Source organism: Glycine soja, chromosome 17, assembly GCF_004193775.1.
Source record: "Glycine soja cultivar W05 chromosome 17, ASM419377v2, whole genome shotgun sequence".
Classification (NCBI taxonomy): domain Eukaryota; kingdom Viridiplantae; phylum Streptophyta; class Magnoliopsida; order Fabales; family Fabaceae; genus Glycine; species Glycine soja.
Genome location: NC_041018.1, coordinates 27502854 through 27529356, shown reverse-complemented (window position 1 = coordinate 27529356; position 26503 = coordinate 27502854). Strand labels below are relative to the sequence as shown.

General features: G+C 35.0%; 1 protein-coding gene and 1 long non-coding RNA gene across 7 annotated transcripts; one reads left to right on the top strand and one right to left on the bottom strand.

The window, feature by feature from the left end:
• Positions 1 to 1918: 1918 nt before the first annotated feature.
• On the top strand, positions 1919 to 6996 carry LOC114393032. Of its 3 annotated transcripts, XR_003662457.1 has the most exons (8): positions 1919 to 2248; positions 3094 to 3200; positions 3891 to 4004; positions 4278 to 4402; positions 4833 to 4891; positions 5795 to 5864; positions 6253 to 6311; positions 6597 to 6996. It is a non-coding gene; the product is annotated as an uncharacterized LOC114393032 (long non-coding RNA). The 3 variants fall into 3 exon arrangements; XR_003662456.1 differs by lacking the exon at positions 4833 to 4891; XR_003662458.1 differs by lacking the exons at positions 3094 to 3200; positions 4833 to 4891.
• A 4296-nt stretch (positions 6997 to 11292) lies between these two features.
• Positions 11293 to 25082, bottom strand: LOC114393488. 4 transcript variants are annotated; one of them, XM_028354843.1, is made up of 7 exons: positions 24794 to 25082; positions 24608 to 24722; positions 23376 to 24422; positions 22957 to 23019; positions 22653 to 22870; positions 18465 to 18583; positions 11293 to 11625 (listed from the first exon to the last, which is right to left on the bottom strand). In XM_028354843.1, the coding sequence occupies exons 1-7, from the start codon at positions 24863 to 24865 to the stop codon at positions 11532 to 11534; spliced, it is 1728 nt and encodes a 575-aa protein (XP_028210644.1). In that variant the 5' UTR covers positions 24866 to 25082; the 3' UTR covers positions 11293 to 11531. The 4 variants fall into 4 exon arrangements, with proteins under 4 accessions (XP_028210644.1, XP_028210645.1, XP_028210647.1 ...); XM_028354844.1 differs by having other exon boundaries at positions 24608 to 24701; positions 24794 to 25081; XM_028354846.1 differs by lacking the exon at positions 24794 to 25082 and having other exon boundaries at positions 24600 to 24701.
• Positions 25083 to 26503: the final 1421 nt, after the last annotated feature.

Below are 26503 nucleotides of genomic sequence, written 5' to 3'. Positions count from 1 at the left end.
CCTTCTTCTACAAGAATTGTGTTAGAAGTGATTATAAATCTAAATATCCTCACACAAACACTCTCTCACATGTTTACACTAAAAAAAGATAAAAAGATAGACTCAAAGAAATTGATACTAGATAGAGTTCAAAAAAGAAAGATAGACTCAAAGAAATAGAACAAAGAAAGATGAAACAATAATATAAAGTTAAACAAAAGGAAAAAAGCAAACAAAGGAAGAAACACTGAAGAAGAAAGAAAACACAAAGGATAGATAACACTTGATTTAAGAATCGAAGCTCTGATACCAAATGATAAGAGAACACTTAGGATCGTCTTGAAAACAGGTATAAAAAGAAAGGAACTTGACCCTAACCATGACCTGCCAGTAGAACCAAAGTTATCAAAAAGAGCATGACCCTAACTGTGACCTACCGATAGAACCAACACTATCAGTTCTTAACCCAAGAACAAAGGAAAAACTCTCACAGTAGAGAAACTCTCAAATTTCATTAATCTTTGGATTCTTCAACAAAGTATTTAAAGAGTCTATTTATACCCCTACTAATAACCCTAATTTAGGCCAAGGCCCAATAACTAATCTAATAATTAAAATACTTTAAAATAACAACAAAAGGTGGTGACAACCCATTACAAGTCCACAAATAGGCCCAAAATACAATTAAAAATGAAAATAAATCATATTCTAAAAGTTGTCTAAAATTTATGTTGGCTTAATTATTACCCAATATTAATAGTCCACCAAAATTGATCAACTCAGCCCATGGATGCTTCTTGCCTTGTAAATTGAGCTTCCCGAAGTGATTCTTCAAGTTGGCCTCAAAGCACCTTCATCAATTTGTAGGAGAGTGACCCAATTAGGTGCAACCCTTAATTCACATTGGTCTTCTTTCTTTTTTATCTTTAGAATCAAGTCTTTCAATGCTTGCTTCATCCTCTTAGTCTTGGACCTTGTCACAAGACCTCCAATCGCCTGCAAAGGATCATTAGACGAGCTGGTTGCACCTCCATCAAGAAGGATCCAAACATAGACTATGTGCAACCAACAATATCAGCAAACATCTCAAGAAATCAAATCATCATTCAACACCAACTCATCTTCCCATCACTTAGACTTAAGAACATGTTCAATTTTAGTTATTATGTAATTAAATCAATGACTTAACAAGAATTTAAGCATCATACTCTCTTGCATACATGATTCATAAAACAATTTCACTTTGAATCACAGCATGCGCAAGCATGTACCTTTTCAAATTTTCTATCATTCTCTTTGAGAAATTAGCATTACATTTGATAAACTCATCAAGACTTCAATTGAACATTTTACCACAGCATGCAATAAGCTAATACATCAATTAAATCAAAGAGAACAAAATTCATTGGTTAGGCAACATGCCAATCAAACATATACACATGTAACACTAATTAAACGTCCACATCATATTCACAAAGCAATTGACATCAAAGATAAACCTCTCAAGCTAAGAATCAAGATGCTTCAAGTTCAATAAATTCACAATTCAATGACAAGGAATTTAGAATATAAAGATTGTAACACACACATTTAAACGTGTAGAGGCTATGGAGGGCACCATGACTTATTTGGGTCTACCTCACTACTAAAAAAGTAGTATTTTACGATGCACTTTCGACGACGGTTCCCCAAAAACCATCGTAGTATATAGGACAGTGAAAATTTTATAAATATGAGTTTTTCAATGAAGACGATTTTACTAAAATCGTCTTCGAAACTACCACTCTACGATGCTTTTTCAAAAACCATCTTAGAATGGGTCGGATTCCAAGACGATTTCTGTAAAACCATCTTAGAAGACCATTATTCGAAGACAATTTTGTAAAAATCTTACGAAACTGTAGAAGTGAGTTATTTTAATTTTATCTCTACCTCTCCTTTCTCTTTCTCACTCTCTGTCTTAGATTTGCGAATGTCGTGACTCTTTGTTTCTCACGATTAGATATGCTACCAACCCTCACGTTTTTCCCCCCTCGCATTCTCGCTCCACCAGCCCCTAATGGAAGAAGCATAGCCCCAACCCAGACTCCTCTGTCGTGAGACGTTGACGCTTCTCATGGGATGCCCTGACCTGGAGGAAACTAAAAACGAGGATCCGAAGTTAATGGGGACACTAGATGAAGGGACAACTATCATTTGCCCCATCTACATCGTAAACATCTCCTCCATGAACCCTTTGCCTCATCTCAGCATGAAAGGCACTCCCATCGTAAGCTCTCACACATTTTCCCCTTTTGTCAAATATCCAATGATTCCAACGATTGTCGCCACACTCAAAATCTAGAGATTCTGCCTTTTACTGTGGAGGTTTCTAGAACTGATGATGACGGTTGTGATGGAGATTGCAACGAAGAGTGAAAAATCTAGAGATTCCACCCCTTTTTTGTTCTATTTACCTCAAAGTGGTGGATAGGGATTTTTCACTCTATAGCATCCCATTCCATTGTGATTTGTTGAAGTTTCTGATGGAGTAGCGAAAGCTTGTCGTCAATCATGCACATTCAATTTGTTAATATTTTATATATGCTTTCACTTGTCAATTGAATTTATCGAAATTTCAACTTCGGTTGATTTTGTTTTTTGCAATTGGTGTTCATATAATTGCACATTTGGTTTTGGTGATTCCATGGGATATCAATATTGAGGGATTAAGGGAATATATAAGCAAGTTTGGTTAGTTGGAAGATTGCATTCTCATGAAGGTTAGCCTTTGCTTTCCATTTGTTGGTTAAGTGTTGAAAAGTGACAAGTGAAAAGGATGTGGGTTGTTTGTTGTTCCAATTCAGTTGTCACTGTTTTCCCTAGTTGTCTTAGATTCCCTCCACTGATCGCAATTTCAACAACACCCTCTTCGATCCGCTTTCAAAATTCTCCACCCCTCCGTTCCACTACTTCATGTAATTTCCATTCAACATCTCTCTCTTCAATCTTCAAACGTGACTATTCTAACATAATACGATTTCTTCGTTTGTGCCAGGTCGCTAATACTCTCTTCTTCTCTTATTCGATTATATGGTTGTGTTATGCTTATGTTGCATTCCTTGTTTCTGTCAGGAATTTTGTTTCAGGACATAACCACGCTACTTCTTGATACAAAGGCTTTCAAAGAAACCATTGACTTGTTTGTTGAGAGGCATAGAGATCAAAACATCAATGTTGTCGTAGGCACTCTACGCTCCCACACTTCTATTCTATCCATAATTTCATGCTTATGTAGTAATGCACACTTCTCATCAAATGAATTTGTTTTTCCCATTTTTTGTTTCTACTTACGTGTATCATCTCACGATCTTTTATTTGCCTCGTGCAGCCAACTTATTTATTGCAAAATTGGGTATAGTGAGGGTGTGGTAGTGATTTAAGGATTAAGACTTCATGTTAGTAAAGAACTGAAAATATCATGTTACGAAAGAAAAAGACATAATAGGCCCTATGTAAAGCACGAGGTACTCCTATGCCACGAGTTTAGTACTAGGTGAAGAAGAGTTTTATTGTTTTGTTCTTCAGCTTTTGATATTATACGAATGATTACCTTTTTTTTCTTCCAATTCTAGGAATGTAGTATATTATTTATGATGATAGTCTATGAGCATAAGTCATAATTATGTCTTTCTCTTGACTTGTTTCAAGTACAATATTGATACTATTTGTTGGAATGATCTCTTGAATAGCAAAAATTCATTATTTCACTGAGTTCCATAAAAATTTCAAAAGTGGGACTTTTTTTTTAACTCCCAACATCAGAAGATAGTGGAAGCAAAATTAGATACCTATCAGTAATAATGTTCCTCGAATTCTCCATGGTTAAGTAATAAGGTTACACTTTTTACATTTGTCTTTTAATGTGGCAGGTACTACAATCTTCCTGCTTACTACAAACGTGAAATGGAAAAAGAGATGAAAAAAGGTTTTAAGAAGGTCCAGGCAACAGAGCGCACTATTTTCAATGATGAAGAACAACACATGTATAATTTTGTACATGTTGCTTTTACTATTTAATCTTAAATTGGTTTGGCAACCTTTATCTTTTAAAATTACTCTGCATCTACTATTATTTGATTTATTTTTTTTAAGAAACAACAATGTTGAAAATTATCTTTGGTTTTCTTCATAGAAGTGTTGTACTTAAAATACTTCCAAAATTACTCTACATCTACTATTATTTGTTATGGCTTGATGTTTAACGTGTTGATGTTTCTATTTTCTTTTAATTACTTCAAAGTGTTTGGTTTGGGCAGATTATTCTTTGGAAAGTTTCCCCTCACCACAACAAATCTTCAACTCATCAAGAAAACCAAAGATAATTTTCAAGTAAACTTATTGGACATGAAGGTTAACCTGTATCTGTCTTTGATGACAGGAGGTGAGCTACTTTTTTCAAGTCCTATTATATCACTAATTTATATTCATTCTTAAAGATAATGACACATGTTGATTGATCTCCTTTTATTAATGACACTTGTTGAATTTGACTATACAAAGAGAGAGCAAAACTTCTTGAATTTAAGTGGAAGAAGTTGATATTTGTTTGTTTAGTTTTTGGTCCTTGTTATGTTATCACATTGTCTTCTACAACTAAAACTTTTAGCATACTTATAGTTATACTTATAGCTTCAACTTCAGCATCAATTTATAAGTGCCGCTTCTTATAGTATAGTGAAAAGTTTTCAAGGTAGAGTATATGTTCAGATCTATGTATTGCATTGTTGTTGAAATTAGCTAAGTTTTGGATGCATTGAACCTCATATTGGTAAATAAATGGAAAGTTAACCCCAACAATTATTGTTCTTCAGCTATTCTTAAGTTTGACTAAGTTGTGTTGAGATTTGTTGTTGCTCGCACCTTCAGCAAGGTAAGCCAGGCTTTAATTACTCAAATTTCACTAATGTAATTTTTATGCTGTAGTAGAATGTGAAAATAAGAATATTTGACATGCCTCTCAAGTCTCACACCTCGCTTCCATTGGAATGAGTATTTTTATTTTTTCCTTCTAAGATTGGGAGTTGATAGAAAATCAAGACTTTCATTGTTCCCTAAATATTCTAATGAGATTTGCCATGGTCAAACATGGCAAGGTTTTTCATCATTAAGCGTGTCACCAATATTTTTGTTTTCTTTTAGGATGATTCCCGGTAAAAATACATGGCATAATTTGAGTGAATAACTTCTTTCACTACATGTCTTTTGGACCAAAATAGCATAATTGAAGATAGGAATCTAATATCAAATAATCTAGGTGAAAAAAAATGAGCATTTAGTAATTAATTGAGAGAAATTAGAGACCTTAGTTAACTATCCACAAAAATCATTAGGGTGAGTAGATATGAGCTAATCATAAACAGTTACAGCATCACTGGCATGGCCTCAATCTGAGTAGGCTTTCCCTAGAAGTAATTGAACCCAAGAATTGCAGGAATATAAGAAAAGCTAAATATATAAGGGAAGGGAAATCTCTACTTGAAACTCTTTTATCATTATATATATATATAATATTAATTTTGATTGAATAATTGACAGTTTTATGCTATAATTAACCTTATGGTGGTACATATTTTAATAAATTTTGATATAGTCTCATATTTTCTTATAGTATAAACAAATTCACCCCCACAATGGTTTGTATATGTCCTGTAACAATACCATATGATTTCAAGTGTTTATGCACTACATTTTATTTGGAGTAATCTAAATAATATTGCTCAATCTATCTTCATTTGTTTATCACTAGTTAACAATTTTATTTGGGTTCTATTAGATATGAAGCTTTACCATGAAGACTGCATGCAGTAAGCATGAGATCATCATCCAGACAAATCCATAGAACTGTGAGTACATCATCATCAGTGCCAGTGATTTTGATGTCGGTAATTATTTTAATATCTACATGGTATAACAGTAAAAAAAAAAGAAAAAAAAATATATTCACATAAATGCAACAAGAGTAATTACAGAATTTAAGCGTAGTGGGGTACTCCTCTAGTGGAATTTAATTTGCAGATCAACAATCAAGTTTCTTTGATTAGTTAAATTCAGTTTTATGTAAGCTAATTTTATAGAAGTCAATAATATTTAATTATATGTCAATCTTATATTGGATGATAGTGTAAAAAAAACCTTTATACTGGTAGTATATTTTAATTAAATTCTTACTAGATAAAACAAGTGTTGCCCATTTTGAAATTTTACATATTATTCCTAATGTTGTTTTTGTAGCTTCAATAATGGAATCTGGAAGTGTTCGTGCTCCTCTTGATGAAGAGTTAATTCTAAAGGTATACCAATGATGTTGTTTGTCATTTTTAATTAATTTAGTAAATTCACCAATAAATTTATTTTAGGTTAATTGGCTTTTCTTTAACGTATCTATAATTCTATATGCCATTATCTTACTTGAATCATTAAAATAGCATAATAGACCGCAAGAGATCCAGCCACATGCATTTAAATGGACGTTGTATTTATCTTGTTGGTCAGTTTCTTGGTTGGCTTCTTGTTCTTAACATGGTATGATTTGGAAATTACTTTGGCATTAAAAATGCTTTGAATTTGACATGCAGGAATGATGGGCTATGGGAAAACCATGGTGGGGAAGATAATGTCGCAAGTAAGCAGGTTATTCATTTTGTGATAGGTTAGTATGTTAATTATTTGTAAGAATTTTAAAGTGGACTCTAGACTCAATTACCAAGCAGTTGTTAATTCCTGCACCTCCAAGTTGCTTCCCGCACCCTGTCTAGAATGTTTATTTTACATTTTGAATTGGTCATTCTCGAAGCCATTAAGGAGGTGTAGGAAGCAACTTGGTAGGTGCAAGAAGTAATAGCCTTTTGAAATAAGGAGGACAGTTGGAAAGCATTATGATTTTATTTGTTATACTCTTTAGTTAATGTTTAGTTGTTTTTAACTTTTTGATTCTCCTGTTTCTTTAATCTCATCTAGCATCCTCATTGTCATCTATCTTCATATTATCTTTATGTTATAAGCAGCAATGGTGCTTAATTATTTTAAGTGGATTGGCCACATAGAAAAAATAGGCTTACATTTCTTTTTAGTCCTTGGAAATATGATTGTTCATTTTAGTTTCTTTTTTTTTTAATTCTTACATTTAGCAATGTGTTTTTAGTCCTTTATAAGAGACTAAAAGTACATAATTTTAAACCAATTGGGCTCAATCAAGTAAGTTATTATCAGCATCTTTGATGGTTAAACATGTTTGCAATTGTTACATGGCACTTTCTTGGGCCATTGGCTATGTCAAGAGCTCCGAGTGTCCCACATGTTCATTGAGCTATAAAAGTAGACATTGTCGTTCTTGTTTGTGCTTTTTATTTTTTTGAAATTAACTTTTTTGTATATGTAATTAGTGTCCTATTTTTTTATGTATAATGACATGTTGGAATAAAATAATAAGTGATTTACATTGCAATAATAATTAAAAGATAAAAAGGTATTAAAAACAGTGAAGAAAATATTTTTTTAGAAAAACCACATTCTAAGATGGCTTTTAGGCCAAAACCCTCTTAGAATCTTTAATTTTTTAAAATAATATTAAAAAAAACACATTCTAAAACGGTTCTTTAGAATGTCTACTTTCTAATACGGTTCTCTTAAAAATCATTTTAGAAATTCTACCATTCTAAGACGGTTTTTAACTAAGAACCATCTTAGAAAGGTACTTTTCTAAAACGGTTTTTAGTTAAGAATCGTCTTAGAAGGATGTCTTTTCTAAGACGATTTTTTATGGAACCGTCATAGAAAGTAAAGACTTTCTACAACGTTGTCTATGACGACGATTATTAGCCGACATAGAATGCGCTTTTTCCAGTAGTACCTACTATATATGAAGGTCCAAATATCAAGTGTTTCAAATGTTGAAGGGCAGGGTGTGGAAGAAGTTAAAAGAGTGGAATGAGAAATTCTTATCTTGGGCGGGAAGGAAAACCTTAACTAAAGTTGTGGTCTAGGCTATTCCATCCTATGTGTTGGGTTGCTTTACACTCCCTAATGTTGTTTGTAACCAATTTGAGGCAATGGCAACCAATGTTTTTTGGAGAAGTCATGAAAACAAAAAAAATCCACTCGGTGAGTTGGAAAAAGTTAGCAAAACCTAAAAACAAAAAAAAAGAGGTGGAATGGTTTTTAGAATGATATCTAGCTTCAATATTGCTCTGTTAGGCAAACAATGATGGAGATTGATAACGCAACCAAGCTATGTATGGTCAAGTATTTGCTCATTCTAAGGCTAGAGTCATTAAGGCACCATATTTTTCTCATTCTAAGGCTCTAGAGGAAACAACGGGAAACACACCAAGCTATGTGTCAAGTATTTGCTCGATGAAAACCATCATTGAATAAGGAACTATATGGTAAGGTTGGAAAACGGCTGCAAATCAACATTTGGGGGGACATGTGGATTCCAAATTCCCTAAACAATAAAGTCTTCAGTTAAGTAAGGGATGAAGTTCAGGAGAATATTAGAGTGTACGAGATTATTAACCATCAGTCACGTACTTGGAATGAACATGCTATAGAGTTTTTGTCCCCCTATAGTGATGTCAAACACATCATAAGTCTTAGGAGCTTGCTAGATCAAGATAAGCTCATTTGGCAATATTCGGAGGAGAGGTATATGCTGCAAAACCTGGCTACCATCAAGCTTTAACCCAATCTGCACAAATGGAACCCTAAAAAAGAGTTGTACCTGGTGATTTTTGGCAAAACATTTGGAAGGTCAATGTGGATCCTAAGTGCAAAAACCTGGTACCAAGAGCTTGTAAGAATATTATCCCAGTTAGAGAGAACCTCCAAAGGAAGATGCCCAACATTGATCCAATATGCCCTTGTTGTAAAAAGGTTGAAAAAACTATTGAACATATTTTCCTCGAAAGCAAGGAGGTCATGAGGGTTTGGTTTGCTAACCGGATGAGCATTCATTTATTAGATCACATACCATCTTTCAACCAGTGGTTAGCTTCTTGTTTTGACATGAAGGATATGATGTCTTTACAACAAGTTTTTAGGATGTTTTTGTCTATATGGAGAAGGAGGAACAAGCAGATTTTTGAAGAAAGGAAGACACCTTTATCTCTAGTTATTAACTAAGATTTTTGGGATATTTGTTCAACTACCTAGTCAAAAAGGTCTTCAAACATCTCACACCCCTAGTCATGGATCCCACCATTAGTAGAAGTAGGGGTCAAAATAAACATTGATGCAACTATTAACGTAAGGGTGTTGCTAGGTGCACCCAACATTTTTTAAAAATACCAAAATTCCCCCTGCGTTTTTTTGCATTTTTGATGGGTGTGCGTGTGGGTGGTCCATAAATTGTACGGATCAAGTTGATCCGTAAGGTTGATATTAAGCATACGGATCAACTTGATTCGTAAAAAGGTTTATGGATCAAGGGTATTTTCATCATTTCATCTTAAGTGCTGAGTGCACCTAGCAACACCCTTAACGTAAACAAAATGGTGTGGGCTTGGGTCTGATATGCATAATCTCTCAGGGGCAATGCCTAATAACAACAACGAAACTTACAAATCAATTATTGGTTCCCAAAATTACAGAGGCTATAGCTTTAAGATGGGCTCTCCAACTGGCACGTGACATGTCCTTTATTGGTTTTCTGGGGGAGACTAGTTGTTTGTAGCTTGTTCAAGCTTGGACGAATCATAAAATAGTCTCTAAATCCTATTTTCAAGACATCATTGAAGACTGCAAAATTTTGTGTTGAGGAACCCGAGGTTTCAAACTTCATTTTGTAAAAAAGACAAGGTAATAGAGTGGCCCACAATTTGGCCCAACTAGCTTTTTCTCATCACAATCATGTTAGGAGTAAGCAAATGCAACCTCATATTGATGCTCTTATCCTATCTAATGTAAATATGGATTGTTTGGTTGAATCAAATTCAGTCTTTGCATATAAAAAAAACATATTATGAAAATCAAAGAAATATTGAATGGACTTATACGGATGTTTTGAGAAGATCTAAAGCCTAGAAGCACTATAGTTTTGAGCCTTTTTTTATCTTATTTCAATTATGTCATTATTTTTTTTAAAGGAGCCTCATTATGATTGAATTTGAAATGGAAAATGTTTTATAATTTTTCTTTCAACATGTTTAGTAACTATTCAGAATCATATTGTGACATTCAAAGATGCACTTCGGTTTGATCCAAGTTTTCAACTTTTAAGAAAAGTTGAGATTATAACAAATTTGTTTGAGTTTTGAAGTTAAATACCTTTGAGTTCACTCTAATTTTATAGAATCACTTTCATTTTTATCAATAAATAAATGGACCCTAAATGGATTGAATTAAATGGGTTGAGTATTTAGTTCAATCCATTTCATCATTTTCATTTCTAACAAGTTTTCCCACTTCTATATCACTCTTACTTCAAAATTGAATATACTATGTAGCCCTTGAATGCCATGCTCGTGCAAAGGTTCATTTATATTGATTGCAATAACAAATACTAAAAAATTCAAAGGAATGTTGAATAAAGTTGTGTGAATGCCCTACTAGCACTAATGCAATACAAAAATATCACAAACTCTAGTATAGTTCAAATTTTAGAATAAAAACTACGCTAGAAAATAGTCTAATTTAGCTCATTTAAGAAATATTTAGTTTTGAGCTTTTTTTATCTTATTTCAATATTTTATATCATTTAAAAGGAACCTAAATTAGGGTTGAATTTGAATGAGAAAGCCTTCGATAGTTTAACTTCACTCATATTTAGGGAACTATTCAAAATCATGTGACATTCAAAGATGCACTTGCGTTTGGACTAAGTACTCAACTTTTTAGAAAAAATGTGATTATAACATTTATTTGAGTTTTGAAGTTAAAAACCCATGAGTTCACTCCAATTTAGTTCAATTCATTGTCATTTTTATTTCTATTTTTCCACTTCTATATCACCCCTTATCTTAAATTTGAATGTACTATGTAGTCCTTGAATTCCAAACTCCCAGCTTTATTTTACTATATAGTATAATAACAGCTAATCATTTTTATAGAAACACATTTTTTGTTTTTTTTTATTATTATTTTAGTTTGTGTTCAATTATCTATGAAGCCATTGCGCACGCATTATAAAAAAATTGTGAAACTTCTTTTTCGTTAGGACAAATTTGTTAAGTTCCATTCAAACGAAAAAGCACACTTTAAAACTGTGCAAATCCACGCTCTTCCCTAACTTGTACACCAAACTTGGTCCTTAACACATATTAAGGGATATTCTGGTCATTAACAAAAATGGTCTTCAGTGATGAGATATCTAACTACAATCAAATTTACTGACGGGCAGAAAAAAAGTAAAAATAAATAAATTATATTCAACTAATGTTACAATCATAATCGCATACACGAGGGCCTAGACTTTAGTTTTTATACGTGCCCATGACAATTACTGGTCATTTCATTAAGGATGAAAAAAATAAAAGATTCTAACATGAATGCATGAACTCTAAGTCAAATACAGGTTAGCTCTCTGACAATAGAAAATTACATGTTGAATATATGGAAGCAGCAGCTGCATTCACCGCTAAGTCTTTCTCCGAGCTATCAAATGTTGCTCTGCACATTATAGAATATCAAAATTGTCAAATTTGTGACCATTTATTTGGCTTCGTGTTGTAGAAATAAGATTTTATACATTGGTAGAAAATTCTGCACAACTCACTAATAATGCATGTTCAAGGTAAATACGTGTATAAATTTCAAACTGTAAAAGGCTTAATGCTTCTAAAATTAACAAATAGTATTCATAATGGCACTCAAGAGTTTCAATTTTGAAGATAAACATGGACTAAGTTTTACAAATCAAATATATAATTGACCATCAAGGTCGGGTCGGGGAAAACCGGCAAAGGCAAAGGGAACAACATTCGTGTTTTGGTACCAAACGTTCGTGAAAAATAGCTATTGCTTTGGTACCTTGGAAAAATAGATATTTCACTACCGAAACTGAGAAATTGAAGTAACACAAATAACATAGAGAAAGGCAGAAAAACACCGTGGGTCTAGAGACTTCACGGATGCCAGTTTATATAGTGTTATATGGAAACTGTATCTTTGATTTAGAGGAATCATTATCTCCTCTATTTATTTGTAACTAATGCAATAATACATATGTAGTTAACCCATGGACCCCTCAAGGATTTGGTAAACACATCTGCCATGATCACATGAATGAACAAATCTAGTGATGATGTCACCTGACTCGATTTTCTGTATAATAAAATGACAGTCCACTTCAATGTGCTGGGTCCTTTCATGAAAAACAGGATTTGATGCAATATGTAGAGCTGCTTGATTATCACAAATCAAGGCCATTTGTGCAGCTCCTTCAAACTTGAGCTCTCTAATAAGTTGCTTCAACCAAATCAGCTCACATGTTACTAAAGCCATTGCTCTATATTCGGCTTAAGCACTAGATCTTGCCATCACATTTTGCTTCTTACTCTTCCAGGACATGAGATTCCCTCCAATCATTACACAATACCCGAAAGTGGATCGCCTATCACTAGGAGACCCAGCCCTATCAGCATCTGAGTATCCAACAATCCATACATGACCTTTGTCCTCATAGATAAGTCATTTTCCAGAAGCACCTTTGATGTATTTCAAGATCCGTATAACTGCATCCCAACGATCCTGGCAGGAAGAATTCAAGAACTGGCTCACCACACTGACTGCAAATGCTATGTCAGGATGTGTGACTGCGATAGTTTAGTTTTCCAACTAAACTTCGGTATCTTTATATGTCAGCAAAGGAATCCTTCTAATTGGGTACCAATTTGACACTAGGGTCCATAGGAGTGTCTAATGGCTTAGCATTCATAAGGCCAATTTCTTCCAAGATGTCAAGAGCAAATTCTTTGGGAGATTACTACACCATCTTTGGACTGAGCAACTTCTATACCTAAGAAATACCTCCCAAGGTCCTTATTTGGGAACTGACAAAAAAGGTATTGCTTCAATTGTGCTTTTCCATGCTGGTCTTCTCCAGTGATAGCAATGTCATCTACATACACGAGGTAGATACATCCTTGTGGTGAATGACGATCAAAAACTAAGTGGTCAGCTTCACTATGAACCAACCCAAACTGTTGTACAACAGTACAAAATCTAGCAAACCATGCTCTTGGAAACTGTTTAAGTCCGTAGAGGGATCTGCGAAGTCGACAAACCATGGTAGAGGACTCCTGCTAAGCAACAAAACTAGGTGGTTGCTCCATGTAAACTTCCTCCTCAAGATCTCCATGCAGAAAAGCATTTTTAATATCAAGTTGGAAGAGAGGCCAATGACGAATGGCTGCAATAGAGAATAACAATCTAACAGAGTCCATCTAGGCCATAGGTGAGAATGTCATAGTAGTCCTGTCCAAAAACCTGAGTGTAGTAGCCCTTTGCCACCAAGCGGGCTTTAAAACAATGAATCTTGCCATCGGGTCCAACTTTAAGGTTGTATAACCAACAACATCCAACTGGGGTCTTCCCAGGGCTAGAGGAACCAGATCCCAAGTACCACTTCTTTGGAGAGCACACATCTTGTCAATCATTGTATGTCTCCATTCTAAGTGGGAAAAAGCTTCACCTGTAGAGTGAGGAATAGACAATGAGGACATCAAAGAAAGGCGAGTATAAAGTGAAGGAGAAAGATGGTGATAACTCAAAGTAACATAATGAGGAGATGGGTTACTTGTGGAACGTGTACCTTTCCAAAGAGAAATGGGTAGGTTAAGGTTAGATGGAGGGTCAGGATCCAATAAGGTGATTGGAGCCAGGGAAGAATCGATCATGGTCTCAGTCTTAACTATAGGAGTAGGCGCAGGTGCCACTAGTGGTTGAGGATGTCTGTGATATACCTCAAATGGTCGATTCTGAGGAAGATTCTCACAAATGGCCAGTTCTGAGGAGGATGCTCAGATGAGTCTTCCTATGACACAAAGGGAAGAGGAGAAATAGAAGTATGTCCAAGAGGAATGGATTGCTCAATATCACTAGAAGTAGAAACAAACTCAAAGTATGGCACTAACTCAAAGAAAGACACATCAGCAGAGATGAAATAACGATTGAGTGTAGGAGGAAAAGACCTATATCCTTTTGGGACCGATGATAGCCTAGGAAGCCACACTTGATTGACCGAGCTGATAGTTTGTCAAGACCAGGCGACATATTATGAACAAAGCAGGTAGAACCAAAGACACGAGGAGAGATAGGATGTAGAGGAGATTGTGAAAACAAAAATAGAATGAGAAATTTGATCTTCGAGGACAGTTGATGGCATATGATTGATAAGATAACAGGTTGTGAGAACATCACCCCAAAAACGGGAAGGGACATTGCCATGGAGAAGAAGTGTCTGGGTTGTTTCAACAAGATGCTTGTTTTTGCGTTCAACAACCCCATTTTGTTGAGGGGTATAGGCACATGAAGTTTGGTGAAGAATACCCTTAGATGACAAACTTTTGAAACTGATGTGACAAGTACTCATGGGCATTGTCGCTACAAAGATCTTATAGGAATCCCAAACTGGGTTTGAATTTCATTATGAAATTGCTCAAAAATTGAAAATATTTCAGATCTATTTCTCATTAAAAATAGCCATGTGCAGCGACTAAAATCATCTACGAATATAACAAAATGTTTGAAACTATAGGGGGCTAGTATTTGAGGTGAACCCCAGACATCAGAATGGACTAAAGCAAAAGGGGATGCAACTCGTTAATTGACACAATTAGGAAAAGACTGGCAAGTGTGTCTTCCTAACTGACACAACTCACAATGGAAAGAAGACAACTTGGACAAACTAGGTACCAACTTCTGAAGAACAGGAAGACCAAGATGTCCCAACTGAGCATGTATGGTAAGTGGAGATGTTGCGAAAGAACACGCTTGTTGTGAGGCTAACAGGTAATCCATCCCGAACTCCGCTCTTGCAAGGTAACAATATCTTTAGTGAATGTTATCAAGCAATCGAAATATTGGGAAAGGCAATGAATAGAAAGAAGATTATAGGGACAATCGAGGACAAATAAAACAAACTCAACAGTAAGGGAGGGTAAGGAATGGGTGGTGTCGACTCCTTGTGACTGTGTTTGGTAACCGTTTGCAGAGGTAGTAATAGGTAAATTGTTGACCATGGAAAGGGAAGAGAAAAGAGAGTGATTACCAAATATGAGATCAGATGCATTGGAATCAAGCACCCAAGGACCTAGAGTAGGAGACTATAAGATATAGGCAAATGAATTACCAGATTATGCAATTGAAGTAGTGACACCAGAGTTCTGACGACTCTCAAACCACTAGAGAAAATCATCATATGTTGCTAGGGTTACTCAGTAGTTGGAGGTTTATCAGTTGTTGAGGAACTGGCCACATTAGTAGGACAAGTAGGCCTGTAATCAAGAGACGTGCCATTTAGTTTCCTACAATGATTAGTATTCTGATTATCCTTATGGCAATGCTCACACCACCTATGTCAATTCTACAGGTTGCAATTTCCATTCCGAGACCGAGTCGATGCTGACCCACTACTTCGAGAGGCAAGGGCAAAAGTATCACCTACAGAAGCCAAAGATGAGGCACCAGTATGCTTAGGTGGAATTCATAGAAGGGCAGAAGATGTCCTAGTCATAGTAGGTGCTGTCACAAACCCTAAACTTTGGTCATGAGTAGCAGAGTACTCCAAAAGCAAGCCAATAAAGGGCAAATGTCATAAAGAAGGTACCGCAGTTTTCAAGTTCCTTCTTGGCTTCTTCAGGTTTCGTAGCAGCAGGAGGAAAAAGTTCATTATAGTCATGGAATGCAGTATGGAGTCGACCAAGATAGGCGAACATCAAGCCATCAAACCGTTGTGGAGCAACGACAGTCATCAACTCTTGGTACACTATATAGAGGCACTGAGCGTCATTAGTGTAAAGAGTTCTTGCTTCTAACCAAACCAATTCACACGTTGCATTAGGACAAAAAATCAATTTTATAGAAGGGTGAATGGTGGATTTGATGACACAGCATAATTGGGCATTAATCTTTTTTCACTTAGCATGTTCAACTTTTGGTACAGAATCAACAATAGAAGTGAGGTGCTCTTTGTACCCTTGACCACTAATCCAAAGGAGAATGTTGGAAGCCCATGTAGAGTAATTGGAATTGTCCAACTTCTCCCTGGAAAGTGTGAAGTTTGAAAGCAGGGCCTCAAGTTTAGATTTTTTAGTAGCTCCAATAGACACCATAGGAAACATGAACAAAATCTGCAACAACCAAAAACGATACAACGGAAGTTCAGATTACAAAGGGAGTGCAGGCAATGCAAAGTGCCACTGGCATGGAAAACACTGCCAGAGTGAGGCCTACACGCGCCAATAGTGCATGTCTGAGCATGGCTGTTTGGCTCGAGGAAAAACACACGTGAGGGCATGTTCATGATCAGAAAAGGACATCGTCAACAGTGTAGTGTAGATCAGCGAACCGCGATTCCGACAATGGTGTTGCTGCCAGAAGAGCTTGTTGGATGACAACAGTTGGTGGCGGACGAAAATGGTTTGTAAAAAATTCCTCAAGGGACAGTGTCAACAAACTGAAATGTGAACCAAAGAGAAAAGAATCACAAAAAAAAAAAAATTCCTCCAAGGGCAGTGAGTCCTTCGGGCAAGCACAGTTTCAAAGGCTGCCTTTCTTAGAGGCTCTAGATACCATGTTTGAAGAACAGAAACATAGAGAAAGGCAGAAAAACACCATGTGTCTAGAGACCTCACAGATGCCAGTTTATGTAATATTGTTGCATTGATTACAAATAAATAGAGGAAATGATGTTTCCTCTAAATCAGAGATACAATTTCCATATAACATTAAAAGGAAAGATTATTGCTTGATATTCAACAATATGTAATTATTAACCTTAAGTAGCAGATAATAAATTACAAAAGAACAAAAATTCCAGTCCATTGCATAAGTACCCATGATGGATAGTCTTTCTTAAAAATCCATTAAGTTGTTTCAGTTCAATAGCCAAAACAGCTACGCAGTCTCTTCTAAGAGTAACTCAGTAGAGATCAAGAAATCATTATGCAAAACATTTATCAGCTTGCTTATTAAATAATTATTAATCACAGTACAGGTCATGACACTAAGGGAAGGAAAGCGACCAATTATTTAAGCATCTTTCCATTATAGTGATGTGGTGATAGGCAGCACCTTCCTATTAAGAAGGTATATGTAAGAATAAAAAGGAATAAGAAAATAGGAGAAAATGGACCTAGGCCTGATATTGTAACTAATAACTAACATTGGTTATTAGCTAGATGGGGGGGCAAAGGGAATTTAAAGGGTAATTGTATCCGTAATTGACGCATTCAGAAATAGTAGAAAGTGAAAAGAATATAGGTCTCAAATACCTTTGTTCAATTGTTTCATCTTTCATTTTCACAATACACAAGTCCCTAATATCTTCTAGTTTGTTTCTTTTTTATCCACTTTCTACCAAATTGGTATCAAAGCCTCCCACCATGTCTCAATTGCAAATGACATGTTGGCATTGCAATGTTTTCCTGGAACTAGTTAAAGGACTAGTGTACAGCCAGCCCATGTGGGCGCCAAGGCTGTGGAACGAGGTGAGATGTTAGGATCCAATTGCAAGGCATGAAACTTGAGTCCCACATTAAAAAAATGAGATTCTAAGGTGGGCTTTATAAGACTTTGGGTTCTCCAACTACAACAGCTAGCAATGCACTACATATACACATGATTAAATTACAGCTTTGGAAGCTATATGAATTAAATGTAGCTTCTAAAGACCTTTATCCTTGGGCATGAGGGAGAGTGTTGGAAAGCCACCTAAATTGCAGTCACTCCTAACCCACCTTAGTTGCAGCCTCTGAGAGATACCTTAATTGCACCCTTTGGTGGTCATTTAGTCTCACCTAACCTAGAGATATGGTTTAAATAGAAGTTATAAAGCTTAGACAGTCCTGGCCTACTACTCGGTTTTGCAGGGTTGAGTTACGCATTAAGTCCAAATTCTAAGACCAACAAAAGCATATATGTAAAAATAAACAAAAAGTTATGTTGGATTGGTTAAAAACCTAAAATAAATTTTTTCCAGTTACTCTATACATCAGCCTGTCATCTCTAACTATTCAAGACTGCTATGTATATTTTTTTCTGTTATTCCATTATTTACAAATTTCCTTTCACATTAATTTTTAAGGTAAATAGATGGCTAGCAACAAATTAAATTGGCTTTATTTTGCAGAAGTCTTGTTCTCCTAAATTCCAAATACTGCTAAAGTTCACATTAGGAAGTTATCCTGATGTCAGTTCAAAGATTTCAAACCTAACCAAATGTACCAAGTCCACATCATTGATATTTGATAGTACATAATTTTATGACAGGTAATTGACACATTTACCGGGAGTTGTTTTCTGAATTCCCCAACTGTTGTAAACCAAAAGCCGAGCTCCAGTTTACATGTTGTATACCCTGGTCACATAGTAATTGCTTTTCTTTTACTTGATTCAACCAACATTCCTGAAATCATGAACAAGGAAAAGTTCAGATTTAGATGAAGGAAAAAGCACAAACTTCTTTCCCAGTAACTTAACATCTTCCTAGGTATATTCACCATGGAAATGTCTAGTATCCACCATTACTTGAAAGTTGAAATCATGAGACACTGTAATGAAAAATCTATTCTAAGTAAACTGGGATCCTAAGCATGCAGATATGGTCTCAAGATAATATACCCTTTAGCAAGAGTTTTAAATTACAGTTCACAGCCACAATTATGGCTGCCTTTACCTGTCAATTTTCAAAGTTCTAATATTTGCACTGCAACTGTAACAGACAATTTAAAACTGAGTTTTGCATTTCTAAACCATTCCTACAAAAATGGTTGACTGTTTCCAACAGCATTACTGAAGAAGGGTATTTAGTTTGTTTCTAAGATGTCCTGAGAGCAACAGAACCTTTCTCAACAACCATTAACTCAGAATAGAGCCAATACAGCAGCTCACGCAGACTGGTGCTTGCAGTAGCAAACACAAATGCAGATGTCTACTTGCAATAGAATGTTTGCATGTTTGGAGGCAAGACACGGTGGTTTGTAGGTAGTTATGGTTAAAGTGGGAGAGAAAATGAGAACCAAGGTACATTTGCTATCAGGGTTGTCATTTGCAAGCCCGGCCAGTGAAGGGGCTCCTTTTTGCTGCCAATTTGGAACAACTTATACAGTGAAAGACTAAAAAATAGAGGCAAAAGAAACTTAACAAAAAAAACTGCAGTACATAACTTGAAATAAAGCCATATCCCGAGTTACTGAAGCGTATTGGATAATTTAAAAAAAAAAAATAGTGGATACTTTTTGGACCAGTCAATGACTCAAATAGGATCATTGGTAGAACCAATGAGTCACTTGTTAAACTACATAAAGTAGTATGAAATTCATAACTTATAAATTCCACACTTTAAAAGTTATTAAAAATATTCAAATTATAGCTAAAAATTATCCAAAAAATCATAAGACGAATTAACATTTCACAAGTTCAGTATTAAAATTCAAGACCGTAAATTACCATGACATGAATACCTAATAATAGAAACAGAAAAATACATATCAAATATGAAAGCCAAAGTGAAAGCTAAATATATAAACAAAACAATTAAGATAGAAAAACTATATATAGTTAAACATAAATTAGAAAAAATTAACAAGGATTTGCTGCACTTGATCACCATACATATAATTAGATATACAATGTTGATTGCTAACCAACAAAGTCAGCAATCATCAATATTTTGTCTTATCAATCCCCATAATTATATTAGCAAACCAATAGCATAGGCAACCAATCATATCAACCATGTAAATTTAATGCTCCAGAGCTTTGGTTCTTCACCTTGCAAGAAAGCATCAATAACGAGAAATGATTAATATAATCTACATAAAAAGCAAATATATTTAACATAATCATGAAAGCAAACAAGTTTCAAAACAAAAGACAAGGGAGATTCAAATAATCAATCATTCAAATAAGTTTTTTTATCTCTTGCAACAGGCAAATGATAAAAGAAGAGTTTTCACATAATAATAATATTAAAAATACATAAATTGGATGTCACTCACCACCAAACAACAGACTAGCTGGTATCTTAAACTAAATCAATGTAAAAACATCAAAGGGCTATAGTTATTTTATCTTCTGTAGCAGCAAAGAAGGAAGTCAATATATAGCATACATGTAACTATCTGCAAGACAAACCTGAAAGCCTCCCTTTGAAGGAATGGCACCAAAATCTGGAAACTAAGGTGGCACTTGTTTAGTTCATTTTTTGTTTTCATTTTCATTGAAAATAGAAAATAAGAGAGAAAATATGTTTGGTTTGACATTTTCATTTTCAAATTTAGAAAACAAACTCAGTAATTTCAAAAATATTGAAAACAATAAATTGTCGTTTTCTATGTTTTCAAGTAAAATGAAAACACAGTGGCACTCCATGTAATTTTGAACACATTGTTTCTGCCTTTTCGTGGATTATCCTTCTCTCCATCTCAATGTCTCCCCCACTCAACCACCACCAACAATTGTACCCACCTCTACTGTATGCCATCTCCGATCAATCACCACCATCGCTTGGTCGTTGCATTTTTGCTCCACTGCCACACACACTCTTTTTCCTCCACCACCACTCAAGACTCCTCTCCTCTTGACGACTACAAGCCACAGCTCAAGAATGTGTTTGGGGTTTTCCTCCGCCACCGCTCACATTCCTGTCAAACAGTGCCACCTCCAGCAGCTCTGCTAGCTTCTGTCCAAACTCTTTTTCGTTGGAATGAAGAACATGTCTTGTGTGATGGCTTCATGGCTTCACAAGTGTGGTTGCAGGGATGGTTTATGTGACTGCTCTGAGTAATGATTCTAATTTGTGTTAATATTTTGTTTTGATTTTGATCAGATTTGTTTTCTCCAATAGTTGCTGATAAGGTGTTCGGTATCAAGTTTTCAATATTTTCATATTTTGAAAATAAAAGATAACAAATCAAAACAAACATGTTTTCTAATCTTAAATTTGAAAATGAAAACTATTTTCAGAAAATGAAAATAGAAAACAAGGACTCAAACCAAGCACCACCTAAATAAAGCTCTTAATGTTTAGCCAGATTCACACCAACGTATGTGTTACAGCAGCCAAGGATACAAAAAAGATCAATAGAAACAAACCCACAAAAGGTAATCAAAATAAAGTTCAACTCAGATAATCAAAGCCATACTCATTTTATCAAAAGAAAATCAACACCATGCATGACTTGAAAATTTTTCCAGAAATAAACAGAAACCAACCAAGTTGGATAAAAAAAATAACAGTGTGTAAACTGGGAGGGAAGTTTAAAGGAAGGAACAAGAAAGAACGGAAGACAGGAAAAAAAGTCTTGTAAAGTGTGAAGGAACAGAGGTCAAAACAAAGGTAACATTTTGTGGAATAGTCAAGGAAGAAGGGTTTTGAAATCCTATTATATTTTGGAAGCAAAAAAATGCATTAGAAAATGGGGAAGAATATCCAAAAAAACCTAAACATTAGTTGTTTCACAGTAGCACCAATACAGTACACAAAAAGCAACTAATTTGGCCATTATTGCTGCCACCAGCCACAGTGGCTGCTATTGAAAATTGCTCTGCTATTGGAACCCCATAGTGACCTAGGACTGGTCTACTTCACTACTCCACTAAAGCACACTATTGAATACTATGACGGCAAAGACACAGCAACGAAAGCTTTGATTTTGGCAAGCGCACATTGAGGATGCGGCAAGGGGGGCAATCTATGTCTACCTGATATCATAATGGCACAGCAAGACGATAACTTTTATTTCACTCTTTTGTTTTTAATATAAGCATGACCCAATTTTCTAGTTATGAAAGCCTGGCAAGACAGTTTAATGAGAAAACCAACTGGGTCACACCAGTTGTACAACATTTCCGAGTTCCAACCCATCAACCAACTTGGACTAGTTATATCACCGGTTTTTGTTCAAACCAATTCAAACGTCGGTCTGAGCCTGTATTGATAACCTTGATCCTAGTTGCACCAAAGTTGTATTGGGTAATTCTAAAAAAAATAATGGATACTTTTTTAATACATATCGGACACTTATATTGAACTATTGATATCAGATACATGTTGGACAGTGATACTTTTGCCTCTTTTAAGAATTTGGACTTCATATGTTTGCTTTTTGTTTTCATTTTAGTTTATATGTTCTCTCATTAATAATGACAAAATGTTATCTAGTTTTCCTTCTATTTCTGTGAAGTTTTGTAAAGTAATGGTGAAAACAAGAAAATATTTTCATCATTTCCTTCATAAAACTTTTAAAAAAAGAAACAAAATTAAAAACAAGTAGCATTTTTTAATTCCTATTGAAAACATACTAACTAAAAACATAAATAGAAAACAAACCAACCACTACCTTACTTTTCTTGTATAAACACCTATCCCCACCCCCTATAATTTCTCACATATTATAGCACTTACTGACTTAAAATAAGTCTAAAATAAACCTTAAGAAAATTAAAATAAATGTTGTCTTTTTTGCACTCACAAGTTGTTTTTCCTCTTCAGAAAGAGCTGCATCCATATGATCAAACAAAGAACTCCATCTTGCCCGATGCATATCTGCTATTTTGCTAGTGGGAAGTCCCGCAGACATTTCCACAGTGCAAGGATCATAGTCTTGGTTATTTCCAAATTCTTTTGATAAAAGGAACGGCAACTCAGTAGTGATTACAGATCGAACTTTCCTTCTACTACGACGCAAAGCTGGGAAATGTAGAAAAAAATGCAAAAATCACATGTAAACATTTCCCCTCCAAAACCTGGTTAAATAAAATAAATATGACATTTACCTGAAAGGCGTCCTTTGATGTCTTGTTGTAGAAGCTCCAACCATTGAGAAGCAACAGTAGCAGCTGGAAAACATAGAAGCATCCATATCAGCAAAGGCTCAAAGAAATACCTATATTAAGGAATTTTTCTTTTGAAGCCCAATAAATCTCATAAATATTTCACAAGCTGAAAATGAGATACACTGAACTACTTCTTATGGTACCAAATGCACCGTATCTACCCTAGTGTGTGGTGTAAAGAATTAATCTCTGAACACACCAGTTCACTGCTAGCTTTCAAACTCCAAAAAGAATAAAAGAACTGGTCCCTTCCATCTAACTAAGCATTACATGAAATGGTTTAAAAACAAGCACAAAAGGAAAGAAACAACTAAAACTGAAAAAAATAAAGCATAAGCATGAGGGAAATTGTTACGAGCCTTTTAGGGAAAGGGATGAAACCATAGTGACATTTGAGGATTCCTCATTTGACAAAGTGGTGGAACTCATTGATGCCCTCGTTTCAGATGATAGTTTCAGAGCCAAAACATCATCCTCTGCAACATTCGTTGACTGTGTCACACCACCTTTAAGACTACCTTTCTCTAAAGTGCCTGTGTCACGATCACAAACTTTACCCTCCAAAATCAAAGAAGAAGAATCATCCATTGTCACAGGAAACTTTCTAGCTTGTCTGTTCCCTGAAGAGCTATGAAGGGCCCCTTCCTCACAAGCAAAGGCATGCTGATGCTCACCTACATCAGCCACATTTTGTTGATCCCTCTTACTAATTTCTACACTTCCATGTATTCGATGTGCTGCTTGCTTACTCCCCGCGCTAGTGCTTTCATGTTTTTCAGACCTTACAAGATTCTCAATAATTGAAAGCACTTGTTTTCTATTCCTCACATGATTTATAATTCCGGGGTTCAAGTCATTCAACAGTCCACTTGGAGCAGCAATCTTGGTAAACCGGTTAACCTGTTCCCTCTTCGCAAGCTCTATCTTTCTCTTAAGCACTTCATTCTTACTTTTCCTTCCACGTTGTTTTGGCTTTGGAATGCCAGCGTGAGAGGGCGACCAAAAACCATATTCCTTCATCTGTTTCCATTTCGTCATCGGATCTTTATCCCCCAAAGGTCCAACACAGCTCCCACTCTCGGACACATCCTTCGACTTAAAAGGATTGTGCCCTTTAGAGGAATTCGCGGCTTCCAAATTCACAGGGCTGGTAACATCTTCTACATTCAGATCCACATTAATTCCCCTCGAGACTACTAAATTAGCATGTCCTTTTTCTTGCTTCTCACACCCTCCACTTTTGCACACATCAGTGTTGAGATCCAGAGGCCTAGCCGCAAAATTAAACTCTTCTGACATCGCTTTCCTTCCCGTTTTCGCTTGTTGAGAACCATCCGTAGCTCCCAACGACCACTGCACAGTGTTTTCTTTGTCGTTTTTGAATCCCGAATAACGGCTATTCGTTTCTGAACAACAATTAAAATTGAGACCAAAATAAAAGTTTGAGAAGGGAGTCTCTGCCCAGAAGGAAAAAATAAATCCGATACATAGATGAAAAGCTGAAATCTTTGAAGAGCAAAATGCAAACTTTCGAAAACCCAACAAAAAAAAAACGACGTAGTTTGGCTGAAACACGAAATTACTTAATTACCCACAGAGTGAACAACGGCGTCAAGATCTTTCATCTTAACCCGTTTCCGAGCGCCGTGACCCGCGTGAGAGCTTCCACGCTTATCTCCCACGATCTGAAACACAAACCTCAAATTCTGAGATGATGGTTTTTTCTAGATTCGAAAGCACTACTAAGAATTGAAGGAACAGCGTGGAAAAGACCGACCTTGGAATTCGAAGGGGAGGAGGATGAGGACAACAACAGCGACGCTGTTCTGGAATTGCAATCCTCGTTCATGTGGTTGAGTCAAAGGTATAGATGGTGTTTGATGAGTGTCGGAAGATGAAATTTAAGAGCGAGGGGTTTTTTTTTGTTTTGGAGCGTTAGGGTTTGAGGGAGTTGGATCTAGTGAGAGAGGGTGGTGCGAGAAGAAGAAAGAGGGAAAGAGAGAGAATTGTAGTTTGAATTTGCGGAGGAGTGAGCGCGCATTCCTCCCTCCTCGCGTGTCCAAAGCACACACATCACATGGCCACGCGCACGTTTGTTATTTTTAATTTCAAACATTCAAAATTTCAAAACATTACCACTTTTGCATGTTGCAAATTACAAAACATCAATGATTATTCCTGGACACCTTACTCCCTAGTCCCTTCCCTTCATCTCATATTCATTGTGATTTTAGCATTTAAAAAATTTGTTTATATTCAGTTTTTTAATAAAATATTGAATTTCTCTTTTAATTTCATAGAAAGTGAGAGTAAAAATATTTTAGTAAAATTTAATTCCTAAAATATATAAGAGTAAATTACACTTACATATCATTTTTTCTTTAATAATTTCTTTTTTTTGGGACTTATAAAAAAAACTCTTTATTTATTTGGTTTCTTTTAAGAGTATTTGTGGTATGGTTTAATCCAATTTGAAAGTAATATTGAATTCAAATCAATCTTTTCTGGTTTGATTTGTATTAGTTTTTTTAATAATTTTAAAAATATTTTTTGAGACTAAGAATACCAAACATTCTAAATCTTATCTAAATATTAGATCATTTTATTTAAACTTAAAATAAATAATTTTAAAATAAGTGTTTATAAGAAAATGCTCATTTAATAAACAAATAGGATTTACTTATAAAAAAAACTTAAAATTATTTTTTAAGTAGAAGCAGTCTAACCAAACATATCAAGAAAACATATAATTATTTATTTTATTAAAATAAACATTAAAAAAAAAAGCTGAAACGAATTGAGTTGTTATAGCCAACAACCCAACACTATCTAGTAAGTTCGTATACATTTAAAAATTTGATATGTTTTGACTTCTTATATTATAAATCATATGAAGTAAAAACTAGAAACTAATGCTCTAGTAAACACACACAAGCATCTTCAAAAAATAAGTCAATAAGTATAGTTAAGCTCAAATTACACTTATAATGAAAGCTTAAATAACTTTTAGGTCCTTGATACATACCTGACTTTTGTTATGAGTCTCTGATAAGTTTTTTCGTTGTTCTAAGTCTTTGATACATTAAAAGTTTTTATTTCAAGTGTTTTTCGTTAATTAAGTGATGGTGTGATGACGTGACATCGTTCCAACATATATATTAGAAGAGTCGTTGAGATGGTGTTATGTTATCACTTAACAAGGATTCAAAACAAAACTTTTAATATATCAAAGACTCAAAATAATAAAAAAATTATCATGAACTCAATAAAAATATGATATATATCAAGAATCTTAAACATATTTAAGCCTAAAATGAATTATAATTCAATCTTATATATTAGTTTTGTACATGTACAAAACCAAAATGGGTTACACTTAGAATGGATTATAATTCAATCCTATATATGCAAATAATAAATATAAAATATTACAATATAAATAAATATTTGTGATTTTGTTCGATTTGATTTGGTTATGCAAATGCCA

Coding starts and splice junctions, on each gene's coding strand:
- LOC114393488 (XM_028354843.1), bottom strand. CDS start 24,865: ATGAACGAGGATTGCAATTCCAGAACAGCGTCGCTGTTGTTGTCCTCA. Junction 24,423..24,607: donor CGCCGTTGTTCACTCTGTGG/GTAATTAAGTAA, acceptor ATTGTTGTTCAG/AAACGAATAGCCGTTATTCG. Junction 23,020..23,375: donor TTCATCCCTTTCCCTAAAAG/GCTCGTAACAAT, acceptor TATGTTTTCCAG/CTGCTACTGTTGCTTCTCAA.